The sequence below is a fragment of the Daucus carota genome, chromosome 1 (assembly GCF_001625215.2).
Source record: "Daucus carota subsp. sativus chromosome 1, DH1 v3.0, whole genome shotgun sequence".
Classification (NCBI taxonomy): Eukaryota; Viridiplantae; Streptophyta; class Magnoliopsida; order Apiales; family Apiaceae; genus Daucus; species Daucus carota.
In genome coordinates, this window is record NC_030381.2 from 12,204,484 (window position 1) to 12,219,917 (window position 15,434).

At 35.2% G+C, this 15,434-nt stretch overlaps 1 protein-coding gene across 1 annotated transcript; it reads left to right on the forward strand.

The window, feature by feature from the left end:
* Positions 1 to 708: 708 nt before the first annotated feature.
* On the forward strand, positions 709 to 2,511 carry LOC135152054 (uncharacterized). Its single transcript, XM_064091531.1, has 3 exons — positions 709 to 1,806; positions 1,973 to 2,401; positions 2,503 to 2,511. The coding sequence occupies exons 1-3, from the start codon at positions 709 to 711 to the stop codon at positions 2,509 to 2,511; spliced, it is 1,536 nt and encodes a 511-aa protein (XP_063947601.1).
* Positions 2,512 to 15,434: the final 12,923 nt, after the last annotated feature.

Here is a 15,434-nt window from a genome sequence, read left to right on the forward strand (position 1 = left end):
TTCCTTGACATCTGATTTCCAAAGCATCCCATATTTTTTTTGCAGTTTTGCATCCAAGCACCAAGATTCCTTGAGGACCAGAACCCTAAGTGACTCATATCTACTGTTTGAAGTTTGTGATTTTTCAGACATGATTGTGTGATTAAGATCTCACTGTAGGTATATCGACTGAGCTCGCTCTGATACCACTTGTTAGGCCGAATTAATTCACTATAATAATGAATATAGTGAACACAATCAATAATAAAATACTCAAATAATAGAATTATCAAAGTAAACTCTTATTCACAAAACTCAGTAGGTTACAAATACTCTCTTAATGATTTATAACTTATCACTAAGAGCTGCTGGGTTACGGAAACAATATACTCGATGTTCTAACTCTTATAGAGTAAACCCTAAGCTGTGTTTATATACACAGTTACATGATATCTACTGATTGATTTACAATTATCTGCTTCCTAAAATAATCTAATCAGTAGCTATCCTTCTTCTGTCCTGATCTGCACAATCTTCCTTGATCTTTATCTTCCTTGTTTATCCAGATTTGCTCCTGAAAATCAACCCCCTGCAAACTCTGATCTTCGCTAAACTCTGATCCTACTTGCATTTGTTAAACTCTGATTTACAGTTAAACTCTGATATTTGCTTCTGCACACTAAACAAGTTAGATACCTGTGACATCATCAAATATGTAACAACAATGCTATGTCGAATAGGGTGATTGGATGCAAAACTGCAAAAGAAATATGGGATGCTTTAGAAATTAGATGTCAAGGAACCAAAGGCATCAAGAATAACAGAAGAACCATACTTACTCAAGAGTATGAACATTTTGATTCAAAGGCTGGTGAATCATTAACAGATCTATATGACAGATTTGTTAAGCTGTTGAATGATTTATCCCTAGTGGATAAAGAGTATGATCTAGAGGATTCAAATCTCAAATTCCTACTAGCTCTTCCGGAAAAATGGGATTTGAAAGTAACCACTATAAGAGACAATCATAATCTTGAAGAGATGTCTCTTGATGATATCTTTGGAAGATTGAAAACCTATGAAGTTGAGATGGAACAAAGGAGTAAAAGACATGGAGGGAAACCTAAGTCTGTTGCTCTAAAAGTTCAAGGAGAAGCTGCTGTAAAGAACAAAGGGAAAACACATGTCACAAAGTCTGACACTGAGTCATCAAACTCTGATGATGACTCAGACTCTGATGTTCTCTCAGACTCTGAGGATAGTGATACTGAGATGATGCAATTGGCAGCATTGATGGTTAAAAGTTTCAAGAAGATGGCTTACAAGAATTTCAATAAAGGAAAGAAATTTTTAAGGAATGACAGAAACTCTGACAAGAAAGGTTTTAAAAAGAATGAAGGCAAGGAAGAGATTTCTGGAAAAGCTGATAAGTCTAAATATACCTGCTTCAACTATGGTGAAAAGGGTCATTTTGCAACTGAGTGCAATAAAGCCAAGAATGAAAAGGAACAAGCTTTTATCACCAAGAAAGGAAGCTGGGTTAAAAGTTTCAAGAAGATGGCTTACAAGAATTTCAATAAAGGAAAGAAATTTTTAAGGAATGACAGAAACTCTGACAAGAAAGGTTTTAAAAAGAATGAAGGCAAGGAAGAGATTTCTGGAAAAGCTGATAAGTCTAAATATACCTGCTTCAACTATGGTGAAAAGGGTCATTTTGCAACTGAGTGCAATAAAGCCAAGAATGAAAAGGAACAAGCTTTTATCACCAAGAAAGGAAGCTGGGCAGACTCATCAGATTCTAAGGAAGAAGTCAACTATGCTTTGATGGCAAACACTGACAACAGTTCTGAGGCTGTTGAAACTAAGGTACCTCATTCTACTTTTGCTTTTGACACTGAAGATATAACTGAGTTAAGATTGTTCCTTAAAAACTTGCATGTCAGTTATAGAGATCAGACTTTAGAAAATGAGAGACTGAAATCTGAAATTTTAGAAAGAACTAGTTCATATGTTGGTAGTTCAGAAAGAAAGAGATGACTCTGTTTTTATTAAAGATGAATTGTTAAAGAAAAATGCTTCAATTGAATCAGAACTTGCTAAGGAGAAAGAAATTATAAAAACATGGACTAACTCAGGAAAAACTACTCAGAATATACTAGATAGTGGAAATTGGAAGAAGGGATTAGGTTACATTGATAAGAATGAAGCTGAGCCATTTCAACAAGAGACTGTTAAAATTGATAGACCTAAGGTTGCACCAGTTAGATTTGTTGCAGAATCAGAAGTTCATGTCAAGTCAAAAACTGATAAACCTAAACAAGTTAACATAGGCTTAATGACTCAGAAACAGCTTAAGCATAAGCTCAAGGAAGTCAAACAAGAAAACAGGATTAAGGAACCTAGGAAAAACAGAAATGGAAAGGTAGGTATAAACAAAAGCAATAACTATATGCCTATTCCTAATGCTCCTAGAAAAACTTGTCATAACTGTGGAAATCCTAACCATCTTGCTTCTTTTTGCAGGAAGAATAAGGACATAAATTCTATGTCTCCCAAATCAGAAGTCAAGACTAGGAATGTTAGATTTAGACCAGAAAATCCTTGTTTTCATTGTGGTAGTTTGTGGCATTCCATTTACACTTGTAAGGAATACCATAGCCTATATTATTATTATTATGAATTGAAACCTTCCTTAAAGAAAAAGATTGATTCTACCAGTTCAAACTCTGTTAAAAAGTCTGTTAGCATAAACTCTGATTTAAACTCTGATAAATCTTCCGCTGCTAGTGTTAACAAACTTAAGAAGAACAAAGGATCCAAGCAAGTCTGAGTCCTTAAAACTAATCATTAGTGGTTTGTGTGATTGTAGGGCAACAGGAAGAACATCCTAGTTCTAGACAGTGGATGCTCAGGACATATGACAGGAAATAAATCCCCGCTATCAGAATTTGTGGAGAAGGCTGGCCCAAATGTTTCTTATGGAGATGGCAACATAGGGAAAACTTTGGGATATGGCAACATCAATCTTGGAAATGTCATCATTCAATCTGTAGCTCTGGTCTCAGGACTTAAGCACGATTTGCTCAGCATAAGTCAAATCTGTGACAGAGGATATCATGTCAAATTCTTTGAAGAACACTGTGAAGTGGTTAGCAAAAGCACTGTGAAAGTTGTTCTGAAGGGATACAGACATGGAAATATCTATGAAGCCAAGCTTTCTTTAAACTTTGATAACTCTACAATCTGTTTACTGGGCAGAGCTAGTGTTGAAGATAGCTGGAATTGGCACAAGAAACTCTCTCACTTGAACTTCAACAACATAAATGAATTAGTGAAGAAAGATCTTGTACCCAAATCAGTATTTACACCAGATGGCCTCTGTGACTCTTGTCAAAAAGCAAAACAGAAAAATCCTCATTCAAAAGTAAAACTGAGTCCTCAATTCTTGAGCCTTATCATCTGCTTCATGATGATCTATATGGACCAGTAAATATCATGTCCATTGCAAAGAAAAGATATACTCTGGTCATTGTTGATGAATTTACCAGATATACATGGGTATACTTTCTACACAGCAAGGATGAGACATCTTCTCTTCTGGTTGAACATGTCAAGCAACTGGACAAAATCTCTAAAGATGCAGTAAAGATCATCAGGAGTGATAATGGCACTGGGTTCAAGAATTCTAAAATGGAAGAGTTCTGTAAAACAAATGGAATTAAGCAAGAATTCTCAGCACCTGGAACACCTCAGCAGAATGGTGTAGTAGAAATAAATAACAGAACTCTGATAGAAGCTGCAAGACCATGCTGGAGGAAGCAAAATTGCCAACTTACTTTTGGGCGGAAGCTGTGCAGACTGCTTGCTTCACACAGAATGCAACTCTGATAAATAAGCATGGGAAAACACCATTTGAGATGGTTAAAGGCAGAAAGCCAAATTTGAAATATTTTCATATATTTGGTTGCAAATGTTTTGTTCTCAAGAGTCATCCTGAACAGTTGACCAAGTCTGACTTAAAGGCTGACGAAGGAATCTTTGTTGGCTACCCTCTGTCAACTAAAGCTTTCAGATTGTATAATCTGAGAACAAGAGTGGTCATGGAATCTATTCATGTGTCTTTTGATGATAAGAAGATAACTGGAATAGAAGATTTTGATGAACATGACCAACTAAGATTTGAAGATGAAGAAGCATTCTGTGATTCAACAAACTCTGATTCTGAAATTATATCAGAGTCTGTCACTCCAAATCATCAACCTCAAGCACATGTTGAGGGGAGCACTTTGACAATGAACATCTGGAAGAAAATGGCGAGGACTTAACAGACAACACAAACTCTGATGCAGATTCATCAAACTCTGATAGATCTATATCAGAAAATAATGAGGGTACATCTTTAGGGGAAGCATCAGAAACTCAGAATACTCATGAAGATAGAATGAATCATGGGGGGAAAGCATCAGAGAATCAAAATGATAATGGAAATAACATGGATTATGGGGGAGGATCCAGTTCCAGAAGTAAACTGCCTGATGCAAGAAAATAGACAAAGTCTCATACACCAGATCTGATAATTGGAGATCCAGATGCTAGAGTGCAAACTAGAACAGCAACAGCAAATGAATATCTGTTTCATTCATTTTTATCTCAGACAGAACCCAAGAAAGTGGAGGACGCTCTTCAGGATGCTGATTGGGTGACAGCAATGCAAGAAGAGCTAAATGAATTTGAGAGAAATAAAGTCTGGACTTTGGTACCAAGACCCAAGAACAGATCAATAGTTGGTACTAAATGGGTGTTCAGAAACAAGACTGACAGTGAGGGCATAATTACCAGAAATAAAGCAAGACTGGTAGCCAAAGGTTATTCAACAAGAAGGAATTGACTATGATGAGACCTTTGCTCCAGTTGCAAGGTTAGAAGCAATCAGAATCTTTTTGGCCTATGCTGCTCATAAAAAATTCAAAGTCTTTCAGATGGATGTGAAAAGTGCTTTTCTCAATGGGGAACTGGAGGAAGAAGTGTATGTTGAACAACCTCCAGGTTTTGTAGACTCCAAATTTCCAAATTATGTCTACAGACTTGACAAGGCACTCTATGGACTAAAGCAAGCTCCAAGAGCATGGTATGAAACTCTGGCTCAATTTCTGTTAGAAAGTGGATTCACCAGAGGTACAATTGACAAAACTCTATTTTATCTCAACCATGGTAAAGACCTGCTTTTAGTTCAAGTTTATGTGGATGATATCATTTTTGGCTCTACTAATTCTAAACTCTGTGAAAGATTCTCAAAGCTTATGCAGTCCAGATATCAGATGAGTATGATGGGAGAGATGAGCTATTTTCTGGGACTTCAAGTCAAACAAACTGATGAGGGTATCTTCATTAATCAGTCTAAATATACCAGAAACCTGCTAAAGAGATTTGGCATGCAGGACAGTTCAGCTGCCACCACTCCCATGGCCACAGCCACTAAGTTAGATACAGACACTGGAGCATCAGTGGATGTTACTAACTACAGATGCATGATAGGCTCACTCTTATATCTAACAGCCAGTAGACCTGATATCATGTTTGCTACGTGTCTCTGTGCAAGATTTCAAGCAGATCCAAGAAAGCCACATCTGGTAGCAGTTAAAAGAATTTTCAAATATCTCAAGGGAACAGTTGAGATGGGACTCTGGTATCCTAGAGAATCAAACTTTACACTAATTGGCTACTCTGATGCAGATTTTGCAGGATGCAAAATAGACAGGAAAAGCACAAGTGGGAGCTGTCAATTTCTGAGAGGCAGATTAGTTTCTTGGTTCAGTAAGAAACAAAAATCTATCTCCACATCCACTGTAGAGGCAGAGTATATTGCAGCAGGAAGCTGTTGTGCTCAGATTTTATGGATGAAAAATCAACTGCTGGACTATGGGTTATTTCTAACTCAAATTCCTATTTATTGTGATAACCAAAGTGCTATTGCCATGACAAGAAATCCAGTTCAGCACTCTATGACCAAGCACATCAGCATTAGATATCATTTCATCAGAGAACATGTCATGGAAGGGACAGTGGAATTACATTTTGTCCCTACAGATCAGCAGTTGGCAGATATCTTTGCCAAACCTTTGGCTGAAGCAACATTTACAAGACTTGTAAATGAACTAGGGATGATCTCTGGTCCTCTCTAAACTCTGTTTAGCTATCTAAGAATATATATGTTCTCATTAGTTGTCATGAGCATGATTTATAACTGCTTCTTTTATTATCTGTCTTAAACTCTGATGATTATTAGATAAACTCTGATGCTTATACTCTGACCTGACAAACTCTGATTATATGAAACTTTCTCTGCTGAGCGACCTTCCTGTGAAGAAATTGTTGCAAATTCCTGAATTGAGTCATTAATAACTCTAAAGTCTGATATTTGTGACATTACAGATATGAAAATTTCTTTGACATCCCTCATGATCTTAATCTGACACGTACTTAGACTGCCTTACTTCTTAGACATTAGATATGTAATCAGTGTAGAATCTCTTTTATTCCCTTTATGAGCACAGAGTCATTAAACCTTCAGTAAGGATTCATATTTATTATGACTTCTCTTATAAAAAAAATACTCCTTTGAGATCTTAGATACTCTGTGTTGGGAACGACCCAAGTGCATTGCTGGTATTAAGCAAAATGCATCAGAAAAACATTATTTTTTCTTGGGGACCTTTCACATTCTCTGATTACTGGAGAAATACTCTGAGCAGTAGGAAATTTATCTGATGAAGGTTATAACTCACTTACCCTGAGAAGTTTCTATTCTGAAGATTATTTGTGAAATACTCAAGAGAAGCGTATGTAAACTCTGATCCATGCTGTGGTCGACTCTGTTGCCTATGAAGTGTTTAAATAATTTTCTGACAGACTGGTTCGTTCTAAAATTCTTGAGAATTTTGTCAATCTCTGTGTCAATCTTAGATTCATGTGTACACACACTTTACACTCCATATTTGTGATTAACAAATTTTGTGACGACGACTTATTTTCGATTTAATTCAAATAATTGTTTGTAAACTCTGAGGATATATATTGTCTTAATTTAAGACTCTCGATATGTCATCTCTCATCAGATAAATTCTGTGTATATCTTATCGTTGTCGCATACTCTGATATTTATTTAAATTCTGGTTCAAGTCAATCTCTGATCGACTTCAGAATTTATTAAATAAATATTTGGTTCAGTAAATATCAGGTATAATTTTTAAACAGTACAAAATCTGTTTGTATTCTTTAGTGGAGTAAAACACGGTTAATTATTGTGTTTTCTCGGAAATGGTTATGAAAACACAAGTTTACACGCAACGTTAATAATTACTGCTCCACCATCTTTTGTTACGGTTAGCAGTCTGCCACATGTCCCACTACCATTTTGTAATCAGCTGATCGTGTGCATTCATATGTATCCTCAGTTAAAAGATTTTAATCTTTTACTCTTTCACACGAATTTTTCACTGCTATCTCTCTCTCTTTTCTCTATTTTCACTTACACATTTCATCAAGCACCTTATCTGCGTCTCTAAACTCTCACATTTTTTTCAGCAAAATGTCGACTACAGCTTTTGAGCATGATGGAGTAAAGTTCGTAACCAACAACTATGCAGCCATTTTGGATAATGATGAAGCCCCCAAGGAGTTTTATCTAATTCAAGATTTTCTAGCTCATAGTGAGCTCATGTATGCTCTGACTCAACCTGAGTCCATATCTCCTGCTCAAGTGCTCACATTTGGAGAACAACAAGATATGATGATGGAGGTGATCATGGCTCACCATCCCTGACTTGTGAATATGACGGTCAAGAGTATTTCGTCTCTCCGGCCACTGTCAGAAGGGCGCTTCATCTTCCTGACCACAACAAGTTCGAATCTTCTGTCACTACCCAAACTCTGAGAGACATGATGAATTTTTTTGGGTATTCAGGCAGTACTGACAAGATGGGGGAGCTCAAGCGTCCAAATCTTTGCAAGGAATGGAGTTTCTTTTATGACTGCATTACCAGGGCCTTTGGGAACAAGTGTAGCAACTTTGATGCAATTCCAATCTTCAGTCAACAAATTGGGTATTCTCTGATCCAGTTACAGCTCATGTTCAGGAGATCCCTTGTGATGCTATTTCTGAGGATGCTACAGAAGCTCTGGCATCTCATACTCTCAGCATTACAGTTGTTGAAGATGATGAGAATGAGGAGGTATCTTCTCTACCTATTCCAGTTCCTCAGATTGCCTCTACTCAGTCTCCAGAAGCTCCTACAATCTCTGAGCCTCCCACCACTGAAGCTCAAGCTGTGTTTATATACACAGTTACATGATATAAACTGATTGATGTATATTTATCTGCTTCCTAAAATAATCTAATCAGTAGCTATCCTTCTGCTGTCCTGATCTGCACAATCTTCCTTGATCTTTATCTTCCTTGTTTATCCAGATCTGCTCCTAGAAATCAGCCGCTTGCAAACTTTGATCTTCGCTAAACTCTAATCCAGCTGGCAGTCGTCAAACTCTGATTTCTGGATAAACTCTGATCTTCAATTCTACACACTAAACAAGTTAGATACCTGTGACATCATCAAATATGTAACAATCAGACTCTGGCGGTTTCTCTACAAAATCCATAGAAATGTTTTTCCAAGGTGTATTAGGAACTATTAGAGATTGCAGAAGTCCAGGAGACAAAAGGTGTTCATTGTTATATCTCTGGCAAATCTCACAATTTTTTATCCAAACATCCACATCTTTTTTCATTCCTGGCCTGTAAAATGTAATTTTCAGTCTTTGTAAACATGCACTTTGGCTAGAATGACTTCCCAGAGAAGAATGATGCAATGCTTCCACCACCTGTTTTCGAACTTCTCCAGTACACCCCAAGTAGATTTTTCCTTGTTTCCATATAATTCCTTGGACATACTGAAATTCACTTGTACTAGTTGGATCTATCAATATTTGGGAAAGATCCCATGGCATTCCATATCTTGCTCATAACTTTGCATAACCTGCTGTAGCCCCATAGGTTGTAATTCTGAGATAGCAGTCAACCTTTCCACCTGTCCACTACTGTCATGACCTTGCTCCACCCTTGACAAAGCATCAGCTGCTGTGTTATCAACCCTTTCTTGTGCTGAATCTCATAATCCAGACTTAATAATTTTGATAACCGCTTGTACTGTAATATGGTGTGAAGAGGTTGTTCTAACAAGAACTTCATGTAGGAACAATCGGATCTTGGCCCTGCGTTTTATAAAATTCATTAAAAGAGTAGGAATAGAATATTAACCTTAATCGCTACGTCGCAAGCGATTCAAATCTACGTCTTCTACTGTATTCCCTGATTCCCCCTTGGACGAAGTGTGGCCTTCGATCTCACAAGGTGTACCTCTCCTTAAAGCTCCAAAAATCCAAAATCCTAGCTGACTCTTTGAGAAAAATGGCTGCCTCTCTCAAACCCTAGGATGTAAATTCGTTTTTGGTGTGTCCCATAGCTTTAGGAGAAAGAGAATATATATAGGCTACAGTAGAGATCATGGACCATTAGGTCAAGCCTTCCAATAACATACCGGGCCAAGCCCAATTTCATTAAATATTAATTGAATCCACTAAAGAATTAACATTTGCACTACCTTTCCTAATTCCGTAAATTAATTATTTAATTCGGCTCCCATATTAATTGCTTATAAATTCCCCATGTTTAAAATATCGCATGTCCATTAATTAAATTAATTTTTGACAATTAATCTAATCAATATCTTTTATCCTTGATCATCCACTCAATCTTATAATTATGCAAGAACAAATCTGCCTGCAGGACTAAAGCATAATTATCTTTATGAGCTTTCAAGAGGACAACATCACAAGAATATATTTTTCAGACACGTTTTCCTTTTATAGTTAATATCCCACTTTGTATATAATGTCATTGCCGAATACATAAATTAGTAATTTAAAATAAATTACTTAACGTATGAATCAAGGCATGTGCATTAAATACAAGTGTCAATCACTATATCCTGATTAAGAACCTAAGAAATAATAATATCATAGAATCTTAGTTCTTTACTGTCAGCATAAAAGAAACAATTATTCTACTATTTTGATCTCGTTCAATATACACAAAGTATATAAGTATTATTCATTAGTCAAGATAAACTATTTCTAAATAATACTTTAGCCGTTCCAATGGTCTGTTTAACACCACTTCGACTGTGAAACCTTATTATATTATATAAGGAGTTTGACAATATTCTAACCTTCTGCTATCCCATTTGATACTAGATTGTCTACAATATATAATATACAGGCAATGTGAAAACATGCATTCAAGATTCTCATATAATAGTTATTAAAGTATATACTTCAAAGGAATATTTCAGTATAAACCCCAACACTTCAATGATTGATGGTCTATCTTGATAATAAAATGGTGACCTACTAAGTAATGTCTATATTTAGTTACTGCCAACACCAGTGCTAACAATTCTTTTTCATAGACTAAAAATCCCAGATTCCTCTTACTAAAAGATTTGCTCAAATAAGCAACTGGCTTACCCTACTGCATTAGGACAACACCCATTCCAGTTGCACAGGCATCAGTCTCCACCACAAAAGCCTCAGCAAAATTTGGCATTGCCAATACAGTTGCTTCACACAGAGCTTAAGAACATTAAAAGCTGCTGTAGCTTGATCATTCCACTGAAAACCCTCTTTCTTGTGTAAGTTATTCAATTTTTAGTGATTACCTCATAATGTTTGATAAATCTTCTGTAGTACTCTGATAAACCCAAAAACCCTCTCAAGGTATTAAATGGGTCAGGTACGGGCCATTGGATGATACTTGTTATTTTTTATGGATCCATACTAACTCCTTTACCAGATATCAAGTGCCCCAAATACCCTACAGAAACAGCTGCAAAAGTACATTTAGATCTCCTGGCATACAACTCATTTTCAGTCAGCACTTTCAAAACTAGTTCCAAATGTTGCAGATGAGAATTCAAATCCTTGTTGTACACCAGAATATCATCAAAAAACACTAATACAAATTTCCTCAAGAAGGGTTGCAAAACCTGATTCATTAAAGACTGAAATGTGGCAAGAGCATTAGTCAGCCCAAATGGCATGACTATAAATTCAAAATGGTCATGGTGAGTCTGAAAAGCAGTTTTGTAAGTATTAGTTGGCTTAACCAAGATTTGATGATATCCAGCCCTTGGATCCAATTTTGTGAACATTTCTGCCCCATGCAATTCATGTAGCAACTATTAATATTGGGTATATAAAATCTATCTTTGATGGTTAGCTTGTTCAGCTGTCTACAGTCAACACAAAATCTCCAGGAATCATCTTTTTTCCTAACAAAAATCACAGGAGATGCAAAAGGACTATTGTTGTTCTTAATAATGTCACTATCTAACATTTGTTGCACCTGTGTTTCAATCTCATTTTTTTTGTGAATGAGGATATCTATAGGGTTTTAGTTTAAAAGGTGTAGATCCTTCTTGTAAAGGAATTATATGATCCATAGATCAAGATGGAGGTAACCCTACAGGTATCTCAAAGACTTTTGAATACTTATCATGTAAAGAAGAAATAGAACCTGGAAGTTCTTGTTTCTCCTCTATTGCACGTACATTATCCTTCATTTATTGCTGTGCTAATTGCTTGTTCAACAATTGTAAATCATTTCCCCTGACTAACTGCATTGTTGCCTTTTCTACCCTTCCACTCAAAATCATTTGAGGTTCAGTGTCTGATTCTACATTCAACTTCAAGTACAATTTCTTGAAGTCAAAAAGAATAAGGCTGAATTGTTGTAACCAATCTACTCCTAGTATCCAATCCCATCCAGCAATGTCAATTACTCTAAGATCGAAAATAAACTCATATTGTTGTATTTTCCATTTAACCTTAGGTAAATAAAATTCACTAATGAATTCCCTTCTATCTGCTAATTTAACAGAAATTCCTTCACACTTCATATTCAAGAACAGTACCATTTTGAACCAATTTATTGAATGAGGGTTCCTAACCAACACCACAGATTTTAACTCCTCAAACCTTTCTACATATTCAAGAACAGTACCATTTTGAACCAATTTATTGAACTCATCATGCTCATCTAACCCTCCTTTCTTTCCAAATCTTTTAGCCAAAGCATCACAAAAATCAGACCAAGATATCGTTTCTTGAATCAACTTGAAACTCTGAAACCACACATCTACTTTACCTTCTACAAACATTTCAACAAACTCTCTACTCGAGCTTTGTCACTAACATGATGCATTAGAAAGAACTTGTTGCACTTGCGAATTCAAGCTCTTAGATCATCCCCACTAAAGCTTGGAATCTCCATTCTTGGTTGTCTGAATTTCCAATTAAAAGCTTTCTCACCCCGATTGTGGCCACCCCCATCTTCCTTCGACTGTGACTAATTGCCCGAAGTGTGTAGAATCGGTGTTCTCTCTATGAATATCTCACCCTCACGACCCACAGTTTTGGTCAAATTTAACCCCGAAAGGATTCCCCCAACCTTCGTCTGAATCCTATCCTCCATAGTAGAGTTATATATCTCAATTTTCGCATCGCAATTCGTAACCAAAGATACCAATTGATCAATCTTATTGATAATTTTTGATTCCATGGCAGAAGTTGTCTTTTCAATCTGTTTGTGACATGTGACACTCACTTCTTGAATTTTAATTTCGATTTCTCGCCATGAATCCTCCGTTAGTCTCGATCTCGTCGTCGTCATGTGGCTTGAGAATCGAGTGGCTCTGATACCACTTCTAAAGAACTAAGAAATGTATTACTGAAATGGTAAGCTGTTACAAAGAGTTTACAGAGAGAAATGGGGAAGAATAGAAGATTCTCGAGAGAGAATGGAGCAATACTAGACTGATTTTCTGTACAAGACAATGACACTACTTTATAACATTTTTTCCCTCCAAAACTAACTACATATAACCCTGACAGCTTGGATGTGTAATCGTAACACCAGGTAAAGACGAAGTGTATCATATGTTAGTCGACATGTAAAATCTCATAGCTGTCGGATGAGGCGCGAGGGATATTTTAGCGGTACAATTTTGTTTTCGTCCTAGCAAACTGGATTATTTGGACTAAGTTGAAAATGTCCGATATGAATACATGTCAAATTTCAGACTAAGCAAGGGTACTTCGAGAAAAAATTAAAAATCAGAATAATATCTATATCCTCCCTAATCGAGTGTGATGAGATAAATTTGTATTAAGAACTTATCCTAAATCGTACACTACAAGAAAAGCGGCTATTTTCGACCGTCAAAATCTGGTCGAAATTAATTATTTTCGACCGGAAAAAGTTGGTCGAATATAAGCTAGTCGAAATTAAAAACCCGGTCGAAAATATTTAATTTCGACCAAATACGGTCGAAATTATAAATTCGACCGAAATTTGAAAATTTCAAAAATTCAAAAAAATTCAAATTTGCCGCCCAAAAAGTATAATTTCGACCGAAATTGGTCGAATTTATACATGCTAAATTCGACCAAATCCGGTCGAATTTAACATACCACATTTAAAAAAAAAATACAGCAGACTGTTGCACAATGCAGCATGAATGAGAAACTAAGACATAAAACCAACAAACAATCTCTTTAATTCTAAGGTAACAATAGTAACATGATTCTTGAAGAACACCAGAATTACTTATACATAAGAAATCCAAAGAAGTTTAAAACAAAGCATATAACAAACAAAACAAAGCATAAACTAAACTCAACTCAAACCCATAAATAAGTTTGTTTGTATCTACAATAAACTTGAACATACATATGAATTTATGTATGTATATGTAAGGTATCGGCAAACGAAAAGGGGTTGTCGGAAACAGGGGCCTCTTCATCATCGGCGCCGGAGATATTCACCAAAACGGTGCCGGAGGAGTCGACAAAGTCGTTGGTGACTGTGTTAGCTTTGAGGATTTTTAGAGACTATACAGAAGACCTGCTCCATGAACAAGATAAAAAGTCCATTAGCTCCACAGCGACGGTAACTGAACCGCGTTCATTTTGGGAGAGATGAACCGGGAAGAGTTTTAAAAATATAGCTGCAGATAGATTATATGGAGGAAGAGAGAGAGAAGGGGTACCTCGGGCGGTCGGGCGTGAATAGCTTGTATGTATGAATTGTTGCGGGCGACACTGAAGAAAAGATATGTGGGGAACTCATTGAGAGTTTAAGTTAACCTTTTTATACAATGAACAGATGACAAAAACTGGTTAATAAGTTTTTGTTTTTAATATTTAAGCTTGTATCCAAACTTTTTGGATTTAATATATTTTAGTGGTATTATTAAAATTTTAGAAAATTATTAAGTTTGATTCATATAATACTTCTAACTAGTGTTATTTCCCGGTTGTTATTTTGAATTATCTAAAAATAATTATCGATAAAACAATCTTATATAAATTAATATTAATATAATTTGATATTAATAAATATTTTAGTTATATTATTAAAATTTTAATAAATATTAAATTTATATAATTTGATATTTTAACAGCCAACTGATAATTTGGCTAGTACATCTAAATCTTGTATACTCCTAATTTGTTAATTTGAATTTTTTAAAAATAATTCTCAATGATCCAACCTTATAGATGTTAAGATCGATCTATTTTAGTCATATTCCTAAAACTCACAAAATATTAAACAAATATAATTTGAAATTTTAACAGTCAACTAATAATTTTACTAGTACATCTATAGTGTATAATCCTATTTTGGTAGTTTTATTTCTTAAAAAATAATTATCGATGATCCAATCATATAGATGTTAATATCGATATATGATTTATATGATTTGAGATTTGGACAATCGATTGATAATTTGACTATTACATCCAAATATTGTATACTCCTGGTTTGTTTTTTGATTTAAAAAAAAATAATTATCAATGATCCAACCTTATGGATGTTAAGATCGATATATTTTAATCATATTCTTAAATTTTCAACAAATATTAAATTTATATGATTTGAGATTTTAACAGTCAACTGATTATTTGACTATTATATCTAAATCGTGTATACTCGTGATTTGGTAGTTTGAATTTTTTTTAAAATATTTATCGATGATCCAACCTTACAGATGTTAAGATTGATTAACTTTAGTCATATCTCTAAAATTTCAAAATATATTAAATTAATATGATTTGTGATTATAAGAGTCAACTAATAGTTTGACTAGTTCTTTGTTCTAGCGTTTAGTCCGGAATTGTCATTTGAATTTTTATAAAATAATCATCACTGAGCAAATCGCAAAAAATTATTATCAATATATTTTAGTAATATTCCTAAAGTTTGATAAAATATTATTTTAATTGATATAAGATTTTAATAGTCAACTAGTATTTCTAATCAGCATCAATCCGGTCATATC

Coding starts and splice junctions, on each gene's coding strand:
- LOC135152054 (XM_064091531.1), top strand. CDS start 709: ATGTCGAATAGGGTGATTGGATGCAAAACTGCAAAAGAAATATGGGAT. Junction 1,807..1,972: donor AAGTCAACTATGCTTTGATG/GCAAACACTGAC, acceptor CTGAAATTTTAG/AAAGAACTAGTTCATATGTT.